Below are 26,952 nucleotides of genomic sequence, written 5' to 3'. Positions count from 1 at the left end.
TGACCCTTGAGCAATACAGGGGGCTAGGGGTGCTGATGGCCCACACAGTCAAAACTCCACGTAGGACTTCTGACTCCCTCACAACTCAGCCACTAATAGCATCCCGTTGACTGGAGGCCTTACTGACTACATGAGGAGTCGATTAACACACATAGGTATTTTATACAGTATTCTTATACTAAAATAAGCTGGAAAGAAAGAAAATGTTGTTAAGATGATTATAAGGAAGAGGAAATACATTTAGAGGGCTGTACTGTATTTATCAAAAAATATCCACGCCCAGGTGGACCAGGTAGCTCAAACCTGTGTCATTCAAGGGGCGACTGTAATTCGCCTTTGTCCTGCAAGGTCCAGTGTGGGTGGCATCGCATCACTTAGGGCCCCTCAGAGAAAGCTAGCAATTTATGGGCGGGCACAGTCACCTCTGTCCCCTTACCTCTGTGTGGCATATAAGTTAGAGGTTGAAAGAATGAGGGACTGGAGAGGTGTAAGAAGTTCAGAGTGCGGTGGAAGAAGAGAAATCTTACTTAGACCCGATGGGCATCTGGAAGCCTCAGATCTAGGGGTTTGTAAACAAAACTGAACTTGGCACATGTAGCACAGAGCCTGGCCTGCACAGGCTCTCCATGCCTGTTAGCTGTTATCACTACTAAACTAAGAGGCCATGAGACCTCAGACACATCTCCTCTCCCTCGCCCCTGGCAGACAGGCTGACAGTCCTTCCAGTTCTTTTCTGCTTTGTGTGACTGAACAGATTATTAAAAGAGAAAATAGATGTGAAAATGCCCTGAAAATGTTAAAAGTGTCATCGAAAGTTATGGTATTATTATTTTTACTAATTACTGTGATTACATAATGACCTTTAGCCCATGGCAGTAAGTCTAACAAGTTTTGCTAAACAGCCAGTCGATTGCATTTGGAAGATAGCTTCTTATGATGGTTCCCCTGTCTTGGGCTTTGTTCCCTTCTCTTTGCCTGGTGAAGCACGTATCTCCAGGTTAATGGGGTCATAGACTCCATCACAGGTCAGCTATCTTCACAGAGGCTGCTCATCCAGGCAATGTTTTACTACTGTAGGTTTTGGGGGTCAGGGTCAAGCAAGGTAACTGACTCAGTTCGGGTTATTATGTGGCTTCTTGAACTCTGGATCCACAAGCAACCCACACTTACAGAGTGTGAGCTGAGACTGAATTATTAGAGGAAAAATCTTGATCCATGCTGATTATCCCAGAAAAAAACAAGTTATCTAGCAGGCAGTGGTTCTTAAATTTCAGCAAGCGTCATCAGCATCACCTGGAAAGCATATTAAGACAGATTTCTGGGGGTGCCTGGGTGGTTCAGTGAGTTAAGCCTCTGCCTTTGGCTTGGGTCGTGATCCCGGGGTCCGGGGTCCTGGGATCAAGTCCCGCGTCGGGCTCTCTGCTTGGTGGGGAGCCTGCTTCCCGCCCCGCCCCTGCCTGCTTCTCTGCCTACTTGTGATCTCTGTCAAATAAATAAATAAAATCTTAAAAAAAAAAAAAAGACAGATTTCTGGGCCCCACCACAAAGGTGCTGATTCAAGAGGTCATGAGTGGGGTCTGAGAAGGGACATTTCTAACAAGACACCAGGTGATAAAGTTACTTTTGGTCCAGGAGAAACACACTTTGAGAATCACTAGCCTCAGGAGTTAGGGTCCCACTTAATCTCTTTGTATCTCCATTTCTGCATCTGTCAAATGGGTTGTTACATAGTTTAAATGTGATAATAACAAGAGAGTTCTGGCAGTTCTATGAAAAATACATCCAAAATAGTTTTCACAGTGCTGAGCACACAATAAGGGTTTAAGGTCAGCCACTGTGATTGTTATGATTGTGCATGTATGTGTTCTTACACCTTTTACCTTGAAACTGTTCGGCATCTCTGTTTCCCTCATTAGACTGTAAGCAGCTTCGGAATTACGGTCCTGTCTCATTCGTGTCCGTATCCCCAGGGCTGAGTTCAATGCCAGGATTGAAACAAAGAGAAAACCATAGAAACTCATTCATTCACTCTGTCATTTATTCATACAACTGATAAATGTTTACTGAGCACTTTCTCTGTGCCAGGCCCCAGCTAGCCCCTGAGGATACAATGAACAACAAGCAGATTCTGTTCTCTCGCAGCAGTGCTTATACTGAGTGGGTGAGAGAGACATTAAATAATGCAACAAGCAAATAGACGAAGTAGTTACTAATTACAAAAGATGCTTTGAAGGAAATAAAAAGTGTTGAAATCAAGGGCAGTCAGGGTTTTAGTTCAGGTAGAGTGCTCAGGTGAGTGCTCCCTGAGGAAGTCAGATGTGAGCTGAGAGGGGCATAATGAGCCTGGGCCTACCAGATGAGACCTAAGGGGAGGGATTAACCCATGCCATGGCCCAGAGACAGGAAGCAGCTTGGCCTGGAAGGCAGGAATCTAGCATCAGAAGAGAGCTATCAGCGGTAAGATTGGAGAGGGGCAGGTTCCTGTAGGGCCTGCTAGGCCCGGGGATGGAGGCAGCACTTTTTGAAGCTGGGAATGACATGTTCAGCTCAATACTTTAAATAAAGTCGCATTAGTTTCTGAGTGGTCCACAGCCTAGGAGGAGACAAGAAGGTAAGTTAGGAGCTTGATGCAGGAACATGCAAAAGAAATCGTGTTGATATGAGATAGGAGGTGGCAGTGGAGATAGGAAAAAATATATATATATATTTTGTAGCTAGCACTGAGAGACTTGCTGATGAACGAGCTGTAGGGGTACATGCAAGAGGAGCAGGGGATGGCGATGGGGACTTAGTGAACGCATCTCCAGCTGTGATTTCTTTATAAGGAACTGCCACAGCTACTTAGCTTCCATCTGCTCACATCTCATCCCTGTCTGCCTAATTCCATCCCTCCCTTTCTTAGGGCTCAGGGGCCTTTCCAAGGCTCCTCGATGGTCCTTGCCCTGATTTCTGAAGCTCTGCAGGCCAGCACTGGTGGTTACTATCCCAGAAGCCCAGATGTCCTGCTCCCAGCAAGACAAGGGGGAAGCAAGTCTCGGGGGGTGGAGGGGGAGACATTAGCAGAACAGCCAGTCACCAGGCAGCAGATGACAAAATAAAGCCGTGCGGGCACTCTGGGGATCTGGGATGCTGGCAGGAAACTGAAAACAAATTCAGTTGAATATTAAGAGAAAGATGCTGTCTTGCTGCTTTGGGCCTCCTGGTGCCAGTGGAAGTGACAAGACCAGGACAAAAGCTGAGGGTTTCTTCCGAGCCTATGTGGTTTCTGGGGTTGCTGAGGACAGTGCATTCTTGGATGGAGGTGACAAATAAGGGAAGTAGACCCCAGAGCCCGTTTCCCTCCAGGTTCCTGCATCTCTTATACCTAATCTCTTCCTTTATCCCCAATCCTAAGATCCAGCCAATTACGCCAACCTGAAGTTCCCATTAATTAGCTTCTCATAACTGAACACTGCCATCAGTAGGATATTTTCATCAGGATAGACCATGCTCATTTTTTATGCTTGGTTTTTGTTTCCTAGTTTTTTTCTTCCTTTCAGTTGGCATGGGAACGCTGCAAGTGCCAGTTCAGAGAGGATCCATCAACCTCATCACCACACTCCTCCATGCTGCCCAAGTGCTTTGAGATGCTCAAAGTAGAGTCACAGTGCTCCTTCACAGAGGCCAGTCTGGAAGCTGCCAGCCTTGTTGTTTTCCCAGCTAACAGGCTTTCTAGCTTACATGCTTCCAGAGGTAGAAAGGACCCCGGAGTCTGGTCCACACTCCAGAGAAGGAAGATCTTGAGCTGAGGTCACACAGCAGGTCAGCAGGGTACAAAGGACTCAAATCCAGATCGTTACACTGCTGGGTGTTCTGTGACCTTTTAGGATCAACTTGAACTTTTCTGGACAGACCCTTGTTTGTTCATCAGTAAAATCTGACCAACATCTGCTATTTCACAGCAAGCGCTGCTGTGGGGATCAAGTAAGATTCGTGTGATTGGTTCCCATAAATGGTGAACATGTCTTTTAACCCTAAGACTATAAGCACGAGGCTTACAGACATATGCTCATAAATAGTTATTTAACTGATGGGAAAACAAAAGAAATGGTTACATGTTGATGTCTCAGAAGTGCATATGGTGGATTCCCATTCATCTAATAAACCATTAACTCGTTCCTTCAACCAACCAATGGCCATCCTTGAAATACTTAATGCCTAATGAAGGCTATGCCAGTTTTGTTTAAAACCCAGCTAAAAAAGACATTGACCTTGCTCTGGAGAGGTCTGAGATCTAGCAAGAAGAAGTCTTGTAAGAAACTCATCACAACATGAGGGGCTATGAGTCATAATGGCTGGAGAAGGCATAGTACTGCTCCCTTGGGAGTGTGGGGCTCACTACCACACAGCCAGAAAACCCTTCCCTGAGTTCACTGTTCAACTGGGGATTAAAAGGCGACTAGGAGTTTCTCAGACCAGCATAGCCAAGGCCCAGAGGTCTATAAGAGCCGGGCGTTTTGTGGGCTACTGCAAGTTTTTCCACAGTGTTGGAGCAAGAGAGAGCTAATGTTTACTTGGCATGATAGGCTGTGCAGTGAAAGCTTCACAGGCAATTTTTAATTCTGTGCGTGTAAAGGGACTGTTCTTTTCATGGGTGATAGGGAATGTTATTAACCCCATTTGACAGCTATAAACTTGAAACTCAGATTTATTACATAATTTCACCCAGAGTTTCACAGGTGAGAGAAGGCAGGTGTTGAGTTCGTGAGCTATCTGACATCAAAGTGTGGATTCACAGTCACTACTCCCTATGGTCTCTGCTGAACAGGAATAAAACTGAAGCTGGGAGGGTGGTCAGGGTCATGGAGGGGAACTGAGAAAAAGAGAGAATCTGTGAGTTACCCAAGACAATATGGCTAATCAGTGACAGAGCTGAGGCTTGAGCCCCACTGTCCCATTTCCATCTTTCCTCTGGACCATCATGTGGCTCACTGGCTATGGACAAATTAAGAGACCAAGATAGAAGATGTCAGAAAAAAATCAGCCCTCCCCCTGAGAAACACCAAATATCCTGTGCATCTCCTCCACTGCTCTGCTTGTGTTAGGTTTTCCTGGGGATCTGCGTTGGCGGGGGAATTCAGAGTATTTGTGGATAACAGATGTGCGTATTTTCTTGGTCTAGTGAGATGAAGAGAAATGGGAGGAGGTTGGGCACAGAGCCAGCCCTCAGCAGAACTGTCAAATCCTAGGTCTAGTTTACAAGAATCCCTCTAGCTGTCCAATGCACCCCTCCCCAATCCTTTTGCCTAAGCTTCCGTTTGCTTCCTATCAACCACTGAAGTACTTCCACTTATTATAGAGGAAACACCTCAATTACCAGATCTATTAGTCAGTTTGGGCTGCCATAACAAAATACCACAGGCTGGGTGGCTTAACAGAAATTGATTTTTTCACAGTCCTAGAGGCTAGAGTTCTGAAATTAGGGTGCCAACATGACTGGATTCTGGTGAGAGCCCTCCTGTTGGCTTGCAAATGTCTGCCGTTTCACTGTGTGCGCATATGGCTTTCCCTGTTTGTGTGTATGTGTGTGCACACGTGTGTTCATGTGTGTGTGTTCATGCATGTGGGGGGGAGGGTGCACCCCAGCTCTCTGCTATCTCTCCCTATAAGGGTACCAAACTCTTCATAAAGGCCCTACCTTTATGGACCTCATCTAGACCTAATTTTCTTCCAAAGACCCCATCTCCAAATACCATCGCATTGGGGTTAGGAATTCAACCTGTGAATTTTGAAGGGACACAATGCAGTCTAGCATCAGTTCATGGAATTAGTCTGTACACAGAAAGATATGACTTTATTGGCTACAAAGGGCAAGTCTGAAACCAACCAGTGACTTCCTTAAAGTGATACCACAGGCCCTGGGTCATCGGCGTGTAGATGGCAAGGTGCTTCTGAAAAAGGGGCCAGGTTTCCAGTAGCCATGCTGATTGGGAGATGCCCAGAATCAGATAAAGAGAATCCTCTCCCCTGCTAGCCAGTCCATACTCTTAGAATGGCCTCTGCCAGACTGAGCCAAGATCTGTCAAACCAAACCTCCCATTCATTGGTCTTTGTTTAGCCTCCTAAGCCACAGAGAACAAACACAATCCTTTTTCAAAAATGGGCATTTAGATGTTTAGGGGTGAAGACTGGGCAATATTCAGCCCAAGACTGACTTTCTCACAGCCTCCCACCAGTCCACACTGGAAATGCTTTTCAGATCCTTGACTATCTGAATATGGTCTTTAAGTATGGCAACACCATTCCTGTGACTGGCCTATGGAGTCCAAAGTCCAATCACCCATGGTGGAATAGGCCCAGTCATGGGATTTCTTTATAATACCTGTAAGAATGGACTTGTTTCCATCAGGTAAAGGCCTGGGGCAGACTCCGTCTCTAGTCCTGACACCCTCTCCACTATATGTAAGCACGGTCAACCTCTGTATGAAACCTGAATTTTATTTATTCATTTATTTATTTTTAAAGATTGTATTTATTGATTTGACAGAGAGAGATCACAGGGAGGCAGAGAGAGAGTGGGAAGCAGGCTCCCCACCGAGCAGAGAGCCTAACGCAGGGCTCGATCCTAGGACCCCAAGATCGTGACCCAAGCTGAAGGCAGAGGCTTAACCCACTGAGCCAGCCAGGGACCCCAGTGACTTTTATTTTTGATACTAACTTGCATCAAAACTAATTTGCTTCAGGATGCCTGGGTGGCTCAGTTGGTTAAGCAGCTGCCTTCAGCTCAGGTCATGATCCTTGCGTCCTGGGATCGAGTCCCACATCGGGCTCCTTGCTCGGTGGGGAGCCTGCTTCTCCCTCTGCCTCTGCCTGCCTTTCTGTCTGCCTGTGCTCGCTCGCTCTCCCTCTCTCTCTGACAAATAAATAAAATCTTAAAAAAAAAAGAAAACTAATTTGCTTCAACTTGCCTAATTTTTAAAACTTGCATGGCTTACTTATTTATTTATTAATAGTAGTGCAGAGGCTGGGTGTTATTCCTAGATATTCTTCCTAAATGTAAGTTGCCCAGAACTGGCTTTGCAGGGCTGAGAAAAGGGAGCACAGCAGCAAGGCTGGCCTGGGCCAATTTGGCAAGTGCTTCCTTGGAGTCTGCCAGTTCTTTCTGAAATCACCGGCAATTCCTTGTTCTGGGTAAAACTGTTTGGAGAACTGGCTCCAAAAATTGATAGGAAGCTGGGAAGAGAGAAATAAGGCCTTGCTTGGTGGTCAGAAGCCCTGTGTTAGAATCATGACCCAGAGACTAACTCAATGCAGACAAAGGCCTTTGTCCTCCCCAGGCCTTCACTTCACCATATGTAAAACAGAGGACCAGACTAGGCATTGAGTCCTGTAAGATTTTAATAGGTAATTCACTACAAAGGGGGACTGCTGTATTTGGGAAACACATACTCTATCACCCTCTAAGAAATGAATAAACCATATCAGTAGAAGGGACTTCAAAATCCAAAAGAATAGAATCTCCCCACTTTGTTTTAATACAGCATTATTGAATTTCTGGCCCACCCCCAACCCCTACACCTACCAGCAGCCTCAGAACATCAGAGTTGTAACAGGAAACACAGACTAGCTGGGTTCCTAAAGCCCTTGAAAAACTAACCCTTGGGGGTCTTATCATGTAGAAATGTGGATTTTCCGTATCATTTGACATCAGGTAACTTTATTCTGATGGACAGTTATTCTAGTTAATGCTGAATAAAACTGTTTTTATTCATGTAAAAAGGGAACCTTTTGTGTATCAGCTATGAAACTTTATTATTCTGTCTCTGAAATACCTTTTTGTGGCCTTCAAAGCATTCTCTAGACTGAAACTGGCTCACTTCTTAAAATGTATCTTCCAGGATCCCCAGAAACCTCCCTCTAGATCTTCAGACTATCATGTTAACTCTCTGCTTTGTTCATGAGCTCCGTTTTGTTGATTTCTTCCATTCTCATCTACGGTGCTGCGCAGTCCATGATCACAATGCCCCCTGGACTAATCAGATACTCATGATCAAGGCAGTCTTAAACTAGGATCAACACAGTCATCTTCCAAAGGCAGGAAGGCAGAAGAATACATTTCAGAAACTGTCTCAAATTACAGATGTTTAAAAAAAAAAGTCAGGTTTTTATTAATCCACAGTTTTATCTTAAAACTCACTTTCCCAGAGCAGTTCATCCCTCCAACATTTTCGTCAACATTGCCCTATATTTCACTCCAGCAGCGACTAGCTATATATTTAAAGTATTTCGCTTTCTTGTTCCCAAGTAAGTGCAGGACCAGATTTAAATTTTATTTTATTATTTTAAGGCAGCTGACTCTAAGCAAGACCTGGAGAACTAAAAGGAATCATCTTGGCAGATGGTAAAAGGAAACAAGTAGCAAAGTGGCTCTATTTTGGGGTTTTGTTGTTGCTGTCATTTTCAGATCAAAGAAGCTTTAGATCTAGATATTTCCTAACTAAATTACAAAATCCTATCCAGAACACTTTTATTCTCCATGTCCCTCTTGCAACAAGAACACTGGATATTCTGATGAAAACTCTGGAGGACATTTCCAAAAAAGCTTGTCATCACTATTAAGTTGAACAAACAATAATGGCTCCCATTTGGGGGGCACTTACTATGCCAGGCCCTATGCTAAGCACTTTCTGCATTTATTTCCTCCAAGCCTTAAAACAGCTCTAAAAGTGTATTATTACTGCCACTTGACAAAATAAAAAACAAAGGCTCTGACAGGTTAAGTCACTTGCAAAGATCACACAGGACTCAAAATTATGAAAGTGTATCCAAAGTCTTTGTTCTTAACCATTATGGTCACAGGAAGTATTTATTGGAAAGCTACCCTGAGAATTTGTCTTGCAAATACAAATAAACTTGCCCCCACCGCCACCAAAGAGCTCAGGGTCTTATAGTAGATATGACTTTTCCCCCATATAAAGAAGGTATAAATTCAAAGGGACCAATAAAAGCAGTACAAAACAGGGATGCCTGGGTGGCTCAGTTGGTTAAGCGGCTGCCTTTGGCTCAGGTCATGATCCCAGCATCCTGGGATCAAATCCCACATTGGGCTCCTTGCTCGGCGGGGAGCCTGCTTCTCCCTCTGCCTCTGCTGCCACTCTACCTGCCTGTGCTCTCTCTCTCTCTCTGGCAAATAAATAAATAAAATCTTTAAAAAAAAAAATCAGTACAAAAGAATAAAAAAAGGGAGCTAGTAATATAAGGGAAGAAGATATCAGTTATAATTGAAGGAATGAGAAACAATTTCATAGAAGAGTAGTCATATTTGAGAAGCACCTTAGAAAGTAGATCTGGGAGCCCCTGGGTGGCTCATTTGGTTGTGTCTGATTCTTGATTTTGGCTAAGATCATGATCTCAGGGTAGTGGGATCAAGCCTTGTATCAGGCTCCACACTGGGCATGCAACTTGCTTTAGATTCTCATTTTCCCTCTTCCTCTGCCCCTTCCCCCAGCTCATACACAGGTATGTGTTGGCTCTCTCTCTGTCTCTGGAAGGAAGGAAGGAAGGAAGGAAGGAAGGAAGGAAGGAAGGAAGGAAAAGAAAGGAAGGAAGGAAGAAAGAAAGAAAGAAAAGAAGAAAGAAAGAAAAAGAGAGGGAAAGACAGATCTAGTTTCTTTACAATATACTGTACGTTCAATCCATCACCAAGTACTGTTGTTAACACCTTTAAAATAAATTACAAATCTACCTCTTTTCCTCTGCTAAACCTTGATTCAAACCACCATCATCTGTCATGTAGACTGTCACAGAAGCCTCTTAGCTATTCTCCCTCTGACCCTTCTGTGGTGCACTGGGTTATTATTATAGAACTATATATCCACATCCTTTGCCATGTGACTTATAATCCCTCTTAGATGGTAGAGTATATTTTTCTGCCCCAAGAGTGTTAGGTCTGGCCAAATGCATGGCTTGAACCAAGGGAATAACAAATGATTTGACACAAGCAGAGATTTTAATTATACTTGCATGATAAGGCTTAGCTTCTTGTGCTCCGGTGACCCTCCACAAGAATCAGGTGGTTTTTTTTTGTTTGTTTGTTTTTTTGTGGTTTTTTTTTTTTTGTAGCTGCTACCCCTTCACCCTCACTCCCAAAACAAAGACACACAAGACAGGTCTAAAGCCTCCTGGAGTTCAGCCTTACCAGCCTAGAACACGTGATTCATAGTCAATCTGAAGAATATTGTTGTTTTTTTTAAAGGTTTAGTATAAGTGACTAGGATTTTGATGTTATTTGTTATGCAGCAATAACTTACTGATACACACCATTTTCATGTCAGTTTATCACTTTCCCCTTCTCTAGAAAGTAATAACTTTTAAAAATATAAAATCATATCATGCACTTACTCCTAAGGTTAAACCCCACTAGTAATTTTTATTATTTAAAATCAATCTCAATTTCTTGTAGGTGGCCTACAAAATAGCCTGTTAAACTCTTTTCTAGTATGCTTTAGCCCACTGATCTTTTTGTTCTTTGAATCTGCAAACTCACTTTTACTTTAAAGCCTTTACATTTACTACTTTTTATGTCTAGAAAGTTCTAGTGCTGAAGTCTACACTCATCTCATAGCCATTACCCACATGTGGCTATTTAAATTTAAATTAACTAAAATAACATTAAAGATTTAGTTCCTTAGTCATACTAGCCACATTTCAAATGTTCAACAGGCACATCTGGCTAGTGGCTATCATATCTGACAGCACAGAGATAGAACGTCTCCCATCATTGCAGGAAGTTTTATTGGTTACAACAAGGCACAGTTAAAACATCACTCCTTCAGAGACACCTACCCTGACCACCTACTTAAATTAGCTCTGTAGCTGACTGTTCCATGACTCTGTTTGGCCATGTTTGTGGTATTAACCAACTATATGAAACCATTACATTTATTTATTTGTTCATCAGAATGTAATCCCCAAGAGTGCAAGGATTTTGCTTTTTTTTTTTTTTCTCTCTGCCACATCCCCAGGGCCTAATAAAGAGTGGTGTTCAGTAAATACTAGTTGAATAAATAAATGAAGTATTCTCAGTTGGTGGGAAGGTCATTGCTAGGTGGAAGCAGAAGCATGAACAAAAGCAGAGCATTCGCTCTTGCTCTCTGACAAATAAATAAATAAAATCTTTAAAAAAAAAAAAAGCAGGGCATTGAGAGACTGAGAGGCATGTCGGTGGCAACACTGGGTAGGGTGCATTGGCTGGAACATAGAGTGTGGACTGTTAGATAAGTTTTCCAAGGTAGGCAAACTGAGACCGTGTTATTGAAAGACTCATATTCTGGGCTCAGTTTGAACTTAAAACAAGATGGGAAGCCGTCAACAATTTTTTTTACGACAGAGAAGTTTCACTATTAGAAACAGTCTTCAAGACATTGATCTACCTGCTGCGTGGCAAGTGGATCATAGCACAGAGAGACTAGTTAGAAAGCTAAAGACAGAATCTGATGAGAAAAGAAAAAAAAAATGTTGGCAGGGTCTAGAGTCATAGTGGTGGCCAAAACAGTACATCACGTGTACTGGATGGAGAGAGGACAGTCTGGAGGAGTCAACACTGACATTTTGAGCTTGAGTAACTCAAGAGAACTAAAGTGAGGGAAAAGCAATGGGTTTGGCAGAAAAGATGCCAAGTTCTATTTTTGATATGCTGAACGTAGAGGCTAAAAAAGGAGCAGAAGGGATCAGAGAGAGCCCCAGTGGTGCTGGGCGGCGGGGGGAGAACACAGCATCACAAAGCTACGGTCTTAAGGAGAGCTGTGAAGATTCCCATTGGTGTTCAGCTCTCACAAACAAAAGCATAATACAGCTGGAAGGGTTGATAAGAATACATAATAACCCTAGAGGACCTGGTTCATCAGAATAGTTGGAGCAGAAACCATATTTGAAGGTATTCAGAATGATCTTGGAGCAAGAAAGAAAAGACAGTAAGTACAGCTTAAGTAATTTTTCCAAAGTTAATAAATACCTGGTTTCTAGACTTCACGTGGGCCTTTATGAGCTCCCACCCCCAAAGACTCCTGCTTTTTAGTGTCTGGAGTACAGATTAAATGGAGGGCTCACATTAGGTGTTTTCTGCCCTCCCTTGTAGCTGTGGCACCTCCATAGGCTTTACGGATAGGTTTGGGATGGCTGGAGCTTATCCTCCTTGCTCGAGAGAGACTCTGCCCTAATTAACCACCTCAATTAACAAATGGAGTTTGGCACCAAGCTAAGATGAAGTACTTTGATTTAACATTTCCTTCACACATAATTTAAATCTCAGAATCCTTAAGTTTTATAATCAAAGACTTGGAAAGGATCTAGAAACCATCTAGTTTGTTTCTCTCCCCTGTGAAAGAAAACACACACACACACACACACACACACACACACACACACTCTCCTGCCATCCTTAAAAGCAACAGCAATAATCACTATTCTGGAACCAAGACAGAAAGGATAGGCAATTCCATGACCTCTCTGGTAGGAATGCCCTGGGCACCTTACTATCTGCTTCTGTTACGCTCAGTGGCTTCCACAGCCTGTGGCTCTCTTGCCTTTGTCAGCCCTTGACTTGAATATATAATGTGGTGCAGAGAAACCAGCATCTGCCCGAGAACAACTGAGTGACCGAATTTGCAAGGAACGTTTTCAGGGTCCCTCGTTCCCCCTGCCTTGACCAAGATTCTCAATTTAACTTGCCCACGTGGCTGGTTTTTCACATTCCGCAGGGTTACATACCTTGTCTGGCTGTCTCATTTCTAACTTTCATTATTTGAGCTCAGCAGTCACTTCCTTAGAGAGGTCTTCTTGACCAGTTAAAGTAGGTATTCTCTTCTACCATAGAGATTTGTCACCACATTCTATTTTCTTTATACCCATAGTAACAATTTCTATTATTCTTATTTGTTAATGTACTTATTGCCTATGTCCCTATAGAACCTATGCCTCATGGAGACCAGGACCGTATCTATCATTATGCAGTGTTCCCTCAGTGCCTAGTAACATGTGGATGTGGAACATACAGTGGTTGCTTGTACTGGCCAGATATTGCTACACAACAAAGCATCCCCAAATTTAATGTATATAACAATGAGCATTTACTAGCACGTTCACAGGTCTGCAGGTCAGCTGGGACAGCTCCGCTTCAGACTTTAGCTTGTGCGTTGACTGCAGCGCCTCTGTGTTTTGTAGTTTTCTTTCTTCTGGGACCAGCAGGCTCTCTGAGGCATGTGGTTCGCCCACCCCATGGCTTCTGCTTGAAACTTGCCTAACAATATCCCAGTTGTAAAAGCCAGTCACATGACCAAACATAACATTAATGGAGCAGGGAGATATACTCTTCCCAAAGAGTTGGGGGAAGAGATGAATAATTACCAAATAATAACTGAATCTATCACAATGCTCCATAAATATCAATAACTGAATAAGTGAAATCCCTCCCCTAGATCAGCCGACCTTTCTAGCTAAGCAAACCACTTTCTAATCCTTAGAATCCTGTGTCTCATCGCATTAGTTTTAGGATTTCAGTCCACTATGAATCCATGACCTGACAAGAAAGAACCATACCACCCTGTCCTCCTTGAACAGAAACTAGCTTAAGAACTCTGCCTGTTTAACAGAGGTTAAAACCTCCTTCATTTCATCCTGGCTCTCTCTGTCCCCCTCTTCAGGCATAGGAAAGCCTTCATTCCTGCCAAAAACTAGGAGGGATGGAACCAATTAGAAGAACCTACCATCTGGTGGTGTGGGCTCATCAGATTTGCAGCCAAGATTCCTACCAGGACTGTTAAAGAGTTTGTGCACAATAGCTTGAGTGTCTGATAGAGCAGGAAATGTCTTGGTCACTGGGAAAGAGTATGGGTGTCTCAAAATCACCAGGTGTCTTAGGGAAAAGCTCCAACATTTTGTCAAAGAGTAATCTGAATGTCAAAGAGTAATCTGAAAAGACACCCCCCACCCCAGCCACACCGTTTTGGGTGGACTATACATTCCAAAAATTGTTCCATGAACACAGGTTTGCTCCTGGCTCAGGAGGGATTATCAAAATCTCCTCAGCTTTAACTCATGAATCTGCCTGGATTTCAAACCTTTTGCCTACACTGACTTCTGATCTTGCCTTACCCACTGGCATCCACTGTATGCTCCTCTCTCATTGGTGGCTCTTTTGTGTCTCAGCATATCAACACTTTGTCTAGTCCCAGCTTCTCCAAATTTTCCTTTCTGAGGAGAGGTACCAAAGGAGAACATCTGGATTTTTAAAAATTTATTATTATTATTATTTTGCCTACTAAGGAATAGTACACTGATTTCCTTTGGGGAATTAATCCTTCCCACTGTCCCTATAGTCAGGCATAGGGGCTGACTGAAACTAACAATCCACCTGGTCCTTCTTACCACCCCAGGCTCTAAGAATGAACATGTGACTAGACCTAGACCAACCAAAAGATAACAATATCCTGGTTACCATGTCACATTTAGAAATGAGTATGAGTCCTGATTTTTATTCAATGACATCAGGCCCGGGATTTTTTTCTGATGGGAATGGATTGGGAAAAAGAGAAGTTCCCTTTCCACTGGATCTTCAAATGGGCAGGTAAAGGCTAGTTGTGCTGGGATCTAACAATTGGGATCTGGCATATATTAGAGATAGATAGATCTGAGAATAAAGCCGATTTAGTGAAAAGCTGAGATTAAAATTCAGGGGGTATATCTCAGTCCTCATGACATTCATTATTCAAGCCTCTGAATCTACCTGTATACAAAATTAAAACTATCCATTGGTTAGGTTTCTGTCACTTGCCACCAAGAGTCTTGACTGCTCACCGCCCAAATGGGATTGCCCTTTCTCTCTAGAAGCAGTAAATTCTCAAGCGAAAGACATTGGCCCACATATTTAGTCCAGTCTTGGGGACTGAATCATAAGTGAGAAGACATACTTTCAGATTTTGCATTGTTGCATATTTGGACCCTGGGTAAACTCAGCTTCCTTGAGGCTTCAGTTCTTCCCATCCACAAAATAGATTCATTCATAGATAATGACCACCCTCATAGAAAAACACTAAGGATTAATTAGTCACTTTATACTTGTGGTGCATTTATGTTAATAGATAAGAAGCCTAGTTAATTCTATTACCCTGAATTTCCCTAGAACTTCTCATTTTTCGAAGCTCTTCCTTAGGAGTAATGACGTTACTCTAATAACCCTGAGAATCTGGTATTATAACCCCATATTATACATCTGGAAACAAAAGTGGGCACAAAGATTTCTCAAGGGCATACAACAAGTCAATACCAATACTGAACAAATTATTTCAATTTCTGTATATATTAACTATTCTATTAAATCTCATTAGAAATTGTCCTAGTGGTCTATAATGCTCTTAAAATCAGAATAATACATACAAATGATTAAACTTTTATTGGGATGACCATCATAGCATTGTTTGTAGGAGAATATTTGGAAATAAACTAGACATTCAATAAAAGGAGACAAATGAAATAAATTGTAGATATGTAAGTTGTATATATGTACAATATGCTTTTAGAAAGGCATTAAAAATAAATGTGCAATATTCAAAGTAGCATATGTAACACTGGATTAAAAAAATCATAAAAAAATCTATCCTTAATTTTTAAGTTGATATGTTCAGAAGAGAGATGGGAAGTTTATCCTTAGTACTGTAATTACACAAATTTTATTTTGTTTGGTGTCTATGTCCCCATGGTTTTCTACAATACACATATCACTTTTGTACACAAAATAAATGCTGTTCTTAAACAGTTCTTTTCCATCCTAGAGATTCTAAATCATGCACACACAGAAACAGCCTTAGCCATTGGGTTTCAGTTTCATTAGCCTCCAACTGCCTCATTAACCCCAATTTTGCCCGCATCCTCTGTGATCTGGACCTCCCATGACCTTGGGCTTCCATGTGCTCTTTGGACAGCAAGCTGTGACACACCAAAGTCACAAGAGCCGTCAGAGTGGGAAGAGCTGTCCAGGATCCTCAGTGCACAGCACACCCTGATTGCAGGTGCCACGGAGCAGCACAGGCCACTTGAAAGCACAGAGGGCTGTGTGACCAAAGCAGCAAGCCCTGATAGCAGGGGAGCAGAGCTGCTGCCGGGGGAGGGAAACTACAGGTCCACAACAGCAGCAGACACAGCCACCAGTGGAACCAGGAAAGCCCTCTCAGCTTGTAGATGTCTAGGGATAGAACCAGATACACAGAGGCCATCGTCCCCCGCCACCCCCACCCACTCTGAGAACTCTGGTTTCTCACCTGGGGAAAATGGAGAATGAAAGGAGCGGTCTAATGGCATTGCATGGAGTGGAAAGTTGATTTGAAATCAGCTATCATTTGGTCCTTCTCATAATAACCACATGTCCTTGAGAGAATTATTTCCTTCATTGGAAAGAAACTGAGGTTTCAGAGAAACAGAATTGACTTATCCAAACCATACAAGGCCTCAGTGGCACAGAAGGCCTTGAGCCAGAAATCCTTAATCTAGAAAGTGGAGTCTTATGTCTATCTAAGACCCTTTCTGACAATAGTCCAAAAGGAGCCAGACTGAGCTTTTGATTCGGCTTACAACTATCACTTTCTAGCAACACTTTCTAGTTTTAACAGCCTTTCACAGGAATTTACAATGCAGCCTATTGGAACTCTCAAAACTCATAATATTAAAGCACAACTCCCATAAATGGCAGTAATTCAGGCTTTTTCTCATCACTGCCCCCATGTTACGTAATACACAGCTAAGCATTCATTCGTTCATTCATTCATTCATCCATTCAACTAGCATTGCTGAATGCTTTTCTGCAGTGGACACTGTGATAGGGAGCTCAAGAAAATGCAGCCACTGCTCCCAAGTTGCTTAGTCAGATAAGACAAGGGTCCTGGGGACTAAAACCCAGTGCTACGTATGACAACTGCTCTGGGGAAGATACAAAAGGCCAAGGGGCAGAGGAGGTGGATGTGAACATGGGAAAGCAAGGAAGGCTTCCTGGAGAAGGTGATACAAGGGCTAGGACTAACCAGAAGGACAGAATTTCAACAGGGGAACATGGAAGGAAAGGTTTGTAGCTGCAAGTGGAGGAAACAGCATTGAGTAGCCGGTTTGACTGCACATCAAGGTTCCTGCTGGTGAAGTAAGTGGGGACTCCAGCTGACTCCTCACTTGCAAGCCCAAGCTTACCAGCCCTGTGCTGGATCAGCCTCCAGTTCCCATGAGCACACCCACGAGCACACCACAGAGCACACATGACAACTTACCCCTACACCCAGTCATCAGCCTCCCCTTCCCCCCAGCGTCTGTCCCCAGCCCTCTGCCCATCTGCCAGACTTTATCCCAAATTGGCAACAGGAGTAAAGGCACAAAGATCATTGCTACATAAGCAGAAAGTCTTCAGGGAACATGAAAGTGGCAAAGTGCTCTCGAGCATCTGATTCCTGGTGAGAAAACAGAAATCTGAACATGACACTTCTCTGCTTGAAACCCTTCAGTGGGTTTCCCACAGCTCTTAGGCTAAAAATCAAAATCTGTAACAGGGCCCACAAGGTCTCGCCCTTGCCATCCTTTCCAGCCCCCAACACCCTTCATTTCCCTTCCTCTCATGCTTCTGCTCAGGAACTTCTAGAATATGCCTTCTTTTCCAAGCACCACATCGCTAAAAGCCTTTAGTTCTCAGCTCAAACACGTATTCATCCTTCTGCCCAGAGCTGATTCCTTTGTACTATGCTTCCATTGAATCATGGCCCCTTCTTTCACATCTTTATCACAGACTATGATGATATACCCATCTGTACAATCATTTGACTAATATCTCCATCTCTCACTAGCTGGTAAGCTGCATGAGCACAGGGCTGCCTTCTGTTTTCGTTCACGGTAGTAAGCACTCCATAAATACTTGTTGAATATTGAATGAATGCACCTGAGGCCCATGGGAGGCTTAGTACTCTTGCCCTGGTTTACAAAATGTAGCCTGGATGTGTAATGTGCTGGGGGAAAGTTCAGAGCTTTCCTTAGATTCTCAGTCGAACTAGTGGCTGATACAAGAGCTTCTTTTCTAAACAGTTTGTCCCTGAGTTTTCATACACTCTCACCATAGAAATACAGCCCTAGAGGGACTCTCAGAAATGATAAGAGCTTTATTTTATAAATAAGGTTGGGGTGGTGGTGCTTTTCCGAAGTCACACACGGGAATGTTTCCTGGGGATAGTCCAGAATTTGAACCCATGTCTTCAAATCCCAATTCACATACTTTTTGTTGCTTAAAACTTGGTGTGTTTTTTGGGCAGCGCGGGGCGGGGGGAGATGTGAGGAAAGAAAGAGAGAGAAAACCTCTCCATTATATCAGGTGTTTTGTGCATGCCTATTTCCCCTTTAAGAACTGAGCACCTTAAGGAGAGAATCAATGCCTAATGCATTTTATTTTCCTCTATTCCTAGTGTGATGTCTTGTAGTGGTGAATGGATTTTATCTTTTGCATCAACTTCGACTCTGAACAATTTGTAGTAGCTGCCTGGAATGCTATGATGAGAAAGAAAAAAGAAAAGAAAGGAAAGGGAAGGGGAGGGGAGAGGAGAGGAGAAAAGGGGAGAAGAGAGGAGAGGAAGAGGGAAGAAGGAAGGGAAGAAGGAAGGAAGAAGAAAGCAAGCAGGAGGGAGGGAGGAAGAAAGGAAGGACAAAGAAAGAAAAAAGAAAAATAATTTCAGGCCATGTCTATATTCATTGGGAAAGAATTTTGTAGTCAATGACTGCTGTCTGCTAGGGTGTGGAAGGGGGCAGTAACGGTACATAGGCTCATGGAGGGCAATAACAATGTTTTGAAGGAATGAACAAATGAATGAATCTTAACCATTTATCTTGAGTGTCTGAGAGGAGAGCAGTAGTCTCACTGATCTCAGCAGAGTCTTCAAAGTAATCAGAAGAAGCAATGTTCATAAACCTTGACACAAAGAAGCTTATGTTATCAATATTACTTTTTAAAAAAACCCAGAGTGAAAAATAGACACATGTTGATGACTACCTGTCTTAAAGTGAAGGCATGGGTAAAGATGGAAAAGCCACACTCAGATTTGTAACATCAACTGGAGATAGGCAGACATCTACCATTTAACTGAGAGCACAGGGTGGATGCAGGAGACCAACTCTGAACTCTCCACCTCCCAACCACAAACACATGCTCCACCTTTCAGGGCTGCCTCAACCTCCCCAGGAGTCTTGCTTATTGTGCACAGCCATGCTCTGCCTCAGAAGACTTAGCTCTTAACCCTGAATCATAAACTTCACTGGGGCACTTCTTGTGTTGGACTCTCTTACTGCTCTTTTTCTTTTCTGTGTCCCTAGAGTCATGCATTTTGGAAGGGGGAAAGCCCACTGAGTTTTGGAGTCCCCAAAGCTGACTACAAATACTGGCTCAGTCCTTCTCCACTCTAGAATATGGGGAAGGCCCTTACTTGCCTCAGTCTCCAGAGTATCATGTACAAAATGAGGCTAATGATCTTTTAGGATTGTTATAAAACTCAAGGACAACCTATGTGAAGGGTCTGTCACATGGTAGGTCTCTGAGATCATCTTTGTTTACCCAGAACCAGCCCTCTATTCTCTTCATTATTACATACAGATTTTTTTGAGAACAGAAGTTACATACCTTTTGTGTCCTCCACTATTAGTTATAGAGTGAAGAAGAGATATGATTAGAATGAAATAATGAAATGACATGTACTGAAGGATATAAATTAGGTGTGAGCAGACTGGCTTGCTTCCATGCCTGGGAAGCAGTGTAATTTTGTTACACTGACCACATGTACAACAGGGAGTGCTGAAGACTTTAGTGAACTTGAGAGTTTATTTATGCCTTATGCCTAAGGAGGACAGCACTGGGGTACCTGGATGGCTTAGTCAGTTAAGCATCTGACTTCAGCTCAGGTCATGATCTCAGAGTCCTGGGATAGAGCCCCATGTAGAGCTCCCTGCTCGGGGGGGGGGGGAGTCTGCTTGTCCCCCTCTCTCTGCCCCTCCCCCTGCTCATGTTGTCTCTCCCTCTCTCTCTCTCAAAAAAGTAAAATCTTAAAGGAGAGAAAAAAGAAAGAGGACGGCACTTCTCAGCTCTAGACAAGAGAAGCTGAGCAGGAATGTAGGTCCAGGACTGCCTGATGCCCTAAGTTTTTTTTTTAGAGAAGCCAGAAATCTAGATTTTTTATGCCATTTTTTAAAAAGCACTGTGCATTTTAAATTCACTGGACTATTAGCCTGCAACTCTAAAAATGATGAGGGACTCTTAGGCAAGAGCTAAGATGCCATCTGCCTGCTATCCATGCCTAAAGTCTGGCTAAATCCCCCTTGGGCTTCGTGAGTGGGTCTAACCCACTATAGTTAGGCAATTAGCCTCCACCTGACTGCCACGTAGGCTCTCAGCATCTTGTTTTGTTTTGTTTGTTTGTTTTTTTTTTAAGATTTTATTTATTTATTTGAGACAGAGCAAGTGAGCATGAGTAGGGGAGGGCAGGGGGAATGGGGAAGGAAAGAATCTCCAGCAGACCCCATGCTGAGTGTGGAATCCAATGCGGGGCTTGATCCCACAACCCTGACACCACGACCTGAGAAGAAACCAAGACTTGGAGGCTTAACCAGCTGACCCACCCAGGTGCTCTAGCTCTGAGCACCTTTGTGCTGTGTGATTCCTTGGCTTCTGGAGATATTGGTTCATTTGTATTAGGGGTACAGCCCTTTGCTGGGTGCTGTCAGCAACACTGAACCATAGATATACATGACCTTTCTGGACAGTGTTTCACATTCTGGTGGTGAAGTTGACTTATAGACACACATCAAGGCAACAATGCAGGACAAACCAACTGGGGCTTGAAAACACAGTGCTTCCAAGGGACAGGCAAGCTAAATAAAATGAGAGAAATGGGCTGGTTGGGAAAGTAACCATCTAGATGGTGTAACCCCACCTCTATCCTGGCAAATTGGGGCTATATAGATGTGAGAGCCAATACTGCCACATCTTTTAAAATATCAAAGAGACCTAAGATATCCAAATTTTGATGTGAAATTCCATGATTTTTAAATATTGTGCTGCACCTGCTTACAGATGGCCATTAGGTGACCCCTTCTGCAGTATTAGATAAATGGATGAGAGGCCCAGCCTAGACTGCCACAAGAGGCCAGAGCAAGAGAGTAATACAATAAAGTTATCACCTTTACCTTTGTACTTGTCATTCCCTCTGCCAGAACACACTTGCCTCACCCCCTTTTTGGCCCCCTTACCTTGTCTTCCTGGAAAGCTGCTATTTATCACTGAGACTCAATTCTGCCACCACCCTCTGGGAGGCCACATCGACTCCTCAGGGCATCTCCAACACTCCCTACAAATTGTTACTCCAATATGACATTGTAATTTTCTCTTTACAGGACAGTTGGCCTCACTAGGGATAAAGTCGTACAGGGCAGGGAACATGTCTTACTTTTGCCTGTACTTCTAGTGCTTAACACCATGTCTGGGCTTGATTAAGGGCTCAAACACACTTGCTAAGGGAATGGAAAGCTTTTTAGATTAAAGAGTTTCTCAAAGTGTGATCCCCATACTAACTACTATGGAATCCCCCCAGTGTTGGCTCTTGAATATTCTTACTCAGAGGTCCAGAATCCATCTCTGAGTCTTGCTTTAAATACGCTACCTGGTTGAATTTTCTATGCACTGAAGATTGAGGTCCTCCTGGCTAAACTGTAACCCCCACTAGGAAAAAGACTGTGTCTTCTTTGTTGGCCATTATATTCCTAGCACCTGGTACAGTACTGGGCATGAAGTTAGGCATTCAGCGTATATGTGCAGCATGAATGAATGGAAAGGTAAGAATTAAGTTGTGACTGCTCCTTAGACATCCAATAGAAACCCCAATCTGCATCTCATCTCTCCCTTTATCTATACCTACCACAAAGGTACCAAGCTAAACTGAATAGCTGGTCAGTTAACCTCAGTCTCTATGGACAGTATCCTCAACTCCTGCCTCTCTAGGCTTGGATGAGTGCTGAAAGGAAAATGTAAGGTATTTGCTGATTCAGTGACTTTATCCCTTAATGACCACGGACAAGGAAAGCAAGAAAGCTCGAATGCAAAAAACATACAAAACTCTCATCTGGCCACTGGTGTTAGCAATGCTCCTCTTCCATGTTCCCCGCATCCCCTACCATACAAGCATCACTTTCCCTTTGTAATCCTCTCATGCCAACATTTCCAGCAGGAATAGTTCTCCTTACACTTCCTCTCCCTTCCCTTCTCTACCCTCTGGTGGAGGGATAGTGAATAGCAAAATGGGCAGGAAAAGAACCAAATGGCAGCAAACATTACAAAAAACAAATACTTAGGGAGGTGCCGGGTTGGTTCAGTCAGTTGGGCGTCCTACTCTTGATTTCAGCTTGGGTCATGATCTCAGAGTCCTCAGATCAAGCCCTCTGTAGGGCTCCATGATCAGCAGGGACTCTGCTTGAGATTCTCTCTCCCTCTCTTACTCTGCCTCTCCGCCCTATGCACACTCTCTAAATAAATAAATAAATAAATAAATAAATAAATAAATAAAATTCAAAAAAAAAGAAAGAAAAACAAGTATTTAGTTATTTTCTGGAGGTAAAACTGAGGCACTTAATTTAACTACTAGTCCAGATTTCAAAATTTCACCAGATTCAGATTTCACCTGAATAAGATGCTTTTCTTGGTTTTTCATAAATGATTAATTAGTGTAGCCTACTAAAAACCTGTCTACTTCCTCTGACATGTTTTACTTAATTCCAATCAGGACAGATGTACAGTTTTCCCAAATCAAAAGACCATAGGGAACATAGCTCCAGAAGGTTTCCTGGGCTCCTATAAAAGTTAACAGAGAATCTTCCAGGCAGGCTGGGAATTACAATGCTAGCACTACCACGCAAATTGCCTAGTACTGGCTCTGATCTTGGAGCTAAAGAGAAAAAAATAGAGAGCTAAGCACAAGATAGCATTATTGCTTCTCATACAATCCCGGCAGCAACATTACCCACTGCACCATAAGCTACTTGAAAGCAAGGGCCTTTTATCATTTCTTTTCCCAGGGTCCATCTCAGTTCAGAGTATAGAAGAAACATTTAAAGGATGGCCAAATTAATAGAAACCTGTGCAACGGTTCATGGCAGGAATCAAGTTTAAGAACCTAGATCCCTTCACTTCAGGATCACTAACCACCATGGATGAAATGAAATAGGATGTGTATCCTATTTCAATCTCCCCAGTAAATGGCCAACAACCCTATTCGAGATCAAGTGTTAGGTAGTTAAGATAACAATACAGAAGCACCACCTTTGGCCTCAGAACATTTCCTCCTCTTTTTTTTTTTTTTTTCTGTCTTTTATTATCTTGTCCTGCCAGTCAACATCTTGACACTAGGACAGCAGTTAACATCTCATTCCACCAAACTCTGCTGTAGACCATTCTCAGCACTATGGGTGAATGCACACACCAGCCACTTATTTTTCCTGATTCCTTAAGCAAGTAATCCTTCTGGAGTAAGGGGCCCCTTTGAGAGATGACAAAAGCTATGGAGTATGACAGAAGCTGTGGAGCCTCTCCTCAGTAAACAAATTAGCATATGCATATAAGTGCAAAATATTATGCATAATTATAGGCGGGTTTTAGATATGTTGATGCCCACACCCAAATCCTCCTTTCAAAGGCTTTACTCTAAGCTATATCAAAAGGAAGGAAGGTTACCTCCTCAACATTATTCAGCTTTCCAGGGAGATGGTTTCACAGAACACATACCTCACAATTAAACTCCAGCTCTTTTTTAAGGATAGTGAATAACACCGTAGACAAATTTTTAACCTCAGCGTTACCAAAATGCAAAACTGCTATTTTATTTATTCAATGGGTCACTCCTGTGTAAAAATCACAGCTATAATTTGAAGCACTATAAGGTTCTCTCCTTAGGTGCTTGATCAAGTCACTGCCTTAAAAGTCTCCGAAAACTTCCTTTTGCTTCTTGGGTAATCTAAGCAGATCGATCAGGCTACCATAAAGAACAGTGTACCTGTCACAGTGCCAGGAACATGGACTGTGGGGGGGTCACAGGACCACCATTTACTTCCTGGACAACCCTGGGCAAGTTATGTAACTTGGTGCAGCCTCAGTTTCCTAAAAAGAAGGTAACATAGTGCCCCCTACGGTGCCTGTGGGGATTAATCAGCTAACACATGAAAAATAGTGCATTGCAAGGGCCGTTGTGGTGCTCAATAAGTGATAATAAATCCTAATATAATTGTCTCTGAAATACTTAACATAGTTCTTAACACACAGTAAATCCTCAATAAGTGGAATCTGGTATAATTATAATTCTTGGAATTTGTATGAACATTGTCTTATGAGTGGTCTTAGGAATAGGGAGAATTCCAAATTCTCCATATGAGCTTTCAATGCATAATGCACATTCAGTTCAACCCACTAAGAGCCCACCGTGAGGGAATGTGGGGAAGAGATGAAGGAAATGTGATCTATGTCTTTGTGCAAAGCTCAGTAGGAGTCACCAAGTCCATAGGGGCACACAAAGCCTATGGTGCCAGTTTAACCCAGATTTGGGTCGCCAGTTGTTCTTGGCCATTCAGCTCACACCTCCATGCCAGAAATTCTTACTTGAGTTTAATCCCTGAAGGGAAAATGTCTCTACTGATTAATTTTTATGCCTCCATCTGTCATCAAATTGCAATCATGGAACCACACAGATCTCCTTTTCAGTCCTAGTTGTGAGAAAAACTCAAAATGGTATTTGTTGCCCACATTTTCCTATGCATTCAATTCATATGTCAGAGACTTCTCTCTTCCTTCTCCTTCTTGAGATCACCTCTCAAAGGCCATCCAACAAACTATGTCTTAAGCATCAGTCACTTCAAAGCATTTTGGAAGTAATCAAGGCACCAACTTTACAAAAGTTCAGGTCATTTCCCAAAGTGGGGAACCAGATAGACAACTTGTCACATATCCTTTCTAATCAGCCACGGGTATATTTTCTCCTTTTAACTTGTGCACAGAAGAGGCGTAAGTATTTTAAACTGCATTTCCCAAGTCTGTATCTTTAATTCTCTATCTCTCCAAAGTTTCTTATGTGTGAAACTCTCCCAGCTGAAGAAGAAAACCTCTGCAAGGTAGGGAAGAAGCAGTCAACCCAAGCACCCATCGTCCTGGCATTTAAAGTTAGCTGACAGTGAAAAAGCAGTCCCATTTTCTAAAGCATTCCAGGATCTAAAATACCAACTGATAGAATCACTCAAAAGGCCCTGGAAATTTTTCTTGGAGGGCTTTCTCTTATGAAGACGAATGACAACTCAAGTGGTTTTTTGCAACACTACCACCTACTTGCACACTCTCCTTTCATTGGTCGATCGCAGAAAGAAATGTCAGGAATAGCAGTGATTACTTACATCTATAGGTCATCTCAAAGCTGTCGCTGATGTTCACAATATCAATCTGGGGGAGCAGCTTTGGGGGCTCTGTGAGTTGTGACAAAGCAAATCTAAAAGCGGCATGTTCCTGTGACTGCTGGTTTGGAAATAATCCCCCTACGAGGAAAGAAAATGCAACATGGTATCTGGGATAGAGACAGGTTTAATCCCCCAACACCCCACCCCAGATGGGCCCTTTTCTTCTCCCTGTGCCAAACTCACTACTTGTAGCCTTCAGTGGTGGGGTGGGGAGTTCAGAGAGACTCAAGTGGACATGGAGGCTTCAACTTCCACCGATGAACTTGGATGTGACAAGGGCCTCCATCACTCCACCCAAATATTTGGTTGTTCACTCCTCAACCCAGATGAGGTCAGAGAAAACAGGATAACTGCGTTTCTCTTCCTCCTCCCTCCTGTAACCATCCAGGCAGCCTAAGCTCTGTGTGCACGTAAACCTTTGCTGCGCCTAATCTTTCCTCTATCTGACCGTTCCTCATTACAGAGACCTACAGGAAGTAGTACTAACAAATGTTGCAGGGGGAAATCCAGCACTGGGACTCTGTGGGGTTCTTCAGCACTGTAACCCTTCGCTTTGACACTTTTGGTCTCTGACTTGGCAAGACCTGCATGCAATTTAACTGTTCTGTCACCTCTGAGATATATTATTCATTTCTTCTGAAAACCCTGAATTTTTACAAACAGTATTTTGCTTCTTCTCTGACACTCATGATCCCAGCTACCTAGGAATGGCTTGTTACATAAGAGATTGCCATGGTGTCTATTTGCATGGTAGAATCCTGGACTTCAAAGGTGTGGGGGTTTAAGAATGTCAAGAGGGTATGAACATTCTATTCTAGTGAAAAGCATAACAAAGGTGCCTGTTGGGGCTCTAGTTCCAAGAAGCAAGAGTACATGGCTTACCTTTGTATTTACTGTGGACAATGTAAAATGAATTAAATTCCATTTCTACGGATTCAAATCAGCTATTTCCAGAGACTGAACTATAATGAATGTTTACAGAGAAGTTTATCTCAGATTCGACAGGAATCACAGTCCCAACGTAATGTACTTACAACTTCTTATGCAGTGGGTATGTGTTTGGGTTTAAGAACCAATAAATGGACTATGAGGCTTTTATTAGCAATCATACAAGTAGAATTAAATACTACCTGATGGCGGTGATATTCTCAGCATTTGTTCTACAATGTAATGTTTCAGCCTTTTATTTGAAAACAAACAATGGTCTTACCAGTTGAACAAATAAGTTGGAACTAAATATGATGAAAAATCTGCAGAGATACATGGGGGCAAACACATATCCCAAATGCGTACCCAAAACACAAACCACCTCCCCGCGTTCATACCCACAGTGCTGTACACAAATACACTTAGAGAGAGCAAGTCCACACATCTTGAGACAAGCGTTTCCAACCAGCAACGTACAGGCCATGCGCAAGTTCCCACATA

At 42.9% G+C, this 26,952-nt stretch overlaps 1 protein-coding gene across 3 annotated transcripts in view; it reads right to left on the bottom strand.

Annotated features, from left to right (window-relative positions):
* GRIA1 (glutamate ionotropic receptor AMPA type subunit 1) overlaps positions 1 to 26,952 on the bottom strand; it is a 309,387-nt gene that overhangs the window by 280,293 nt on the left and 2,142 nt on the right. For all 3 annotated transcript variants that reach the window (XM_047730841.1, XM_047730840.1, XM_047730839.1), the window contains exon 2: positions 25,465 to 25,602. In XM_047730841.1, the coding sequence (XP_047586797.1) occupies positions 25,465 to 25,602 (138 nt within the window). The remainder of the gene's footprint in view (positions 1 to 25,464; positions 25,603 to 26,952) is intronic.

The sequence above is a fragment of the Lutra lutra genome, chromosome 5 (genome assembly GCF_902655055.1).
Source record: "Lutra lutra chromosome 5, mLutLut1.2, whole genome shotgun sequence".
In the NCBI taxonomy this organism is placed as follows: domain Eukaryota; kingdom Metazoa; phylum Chordata; class Mammalia; order Carnivora; family Mustelidae; genus Lutra; species Lutra lutra.
This window is presented reverse-complemented; position numbering and strand designations above follow the sequence as displayed.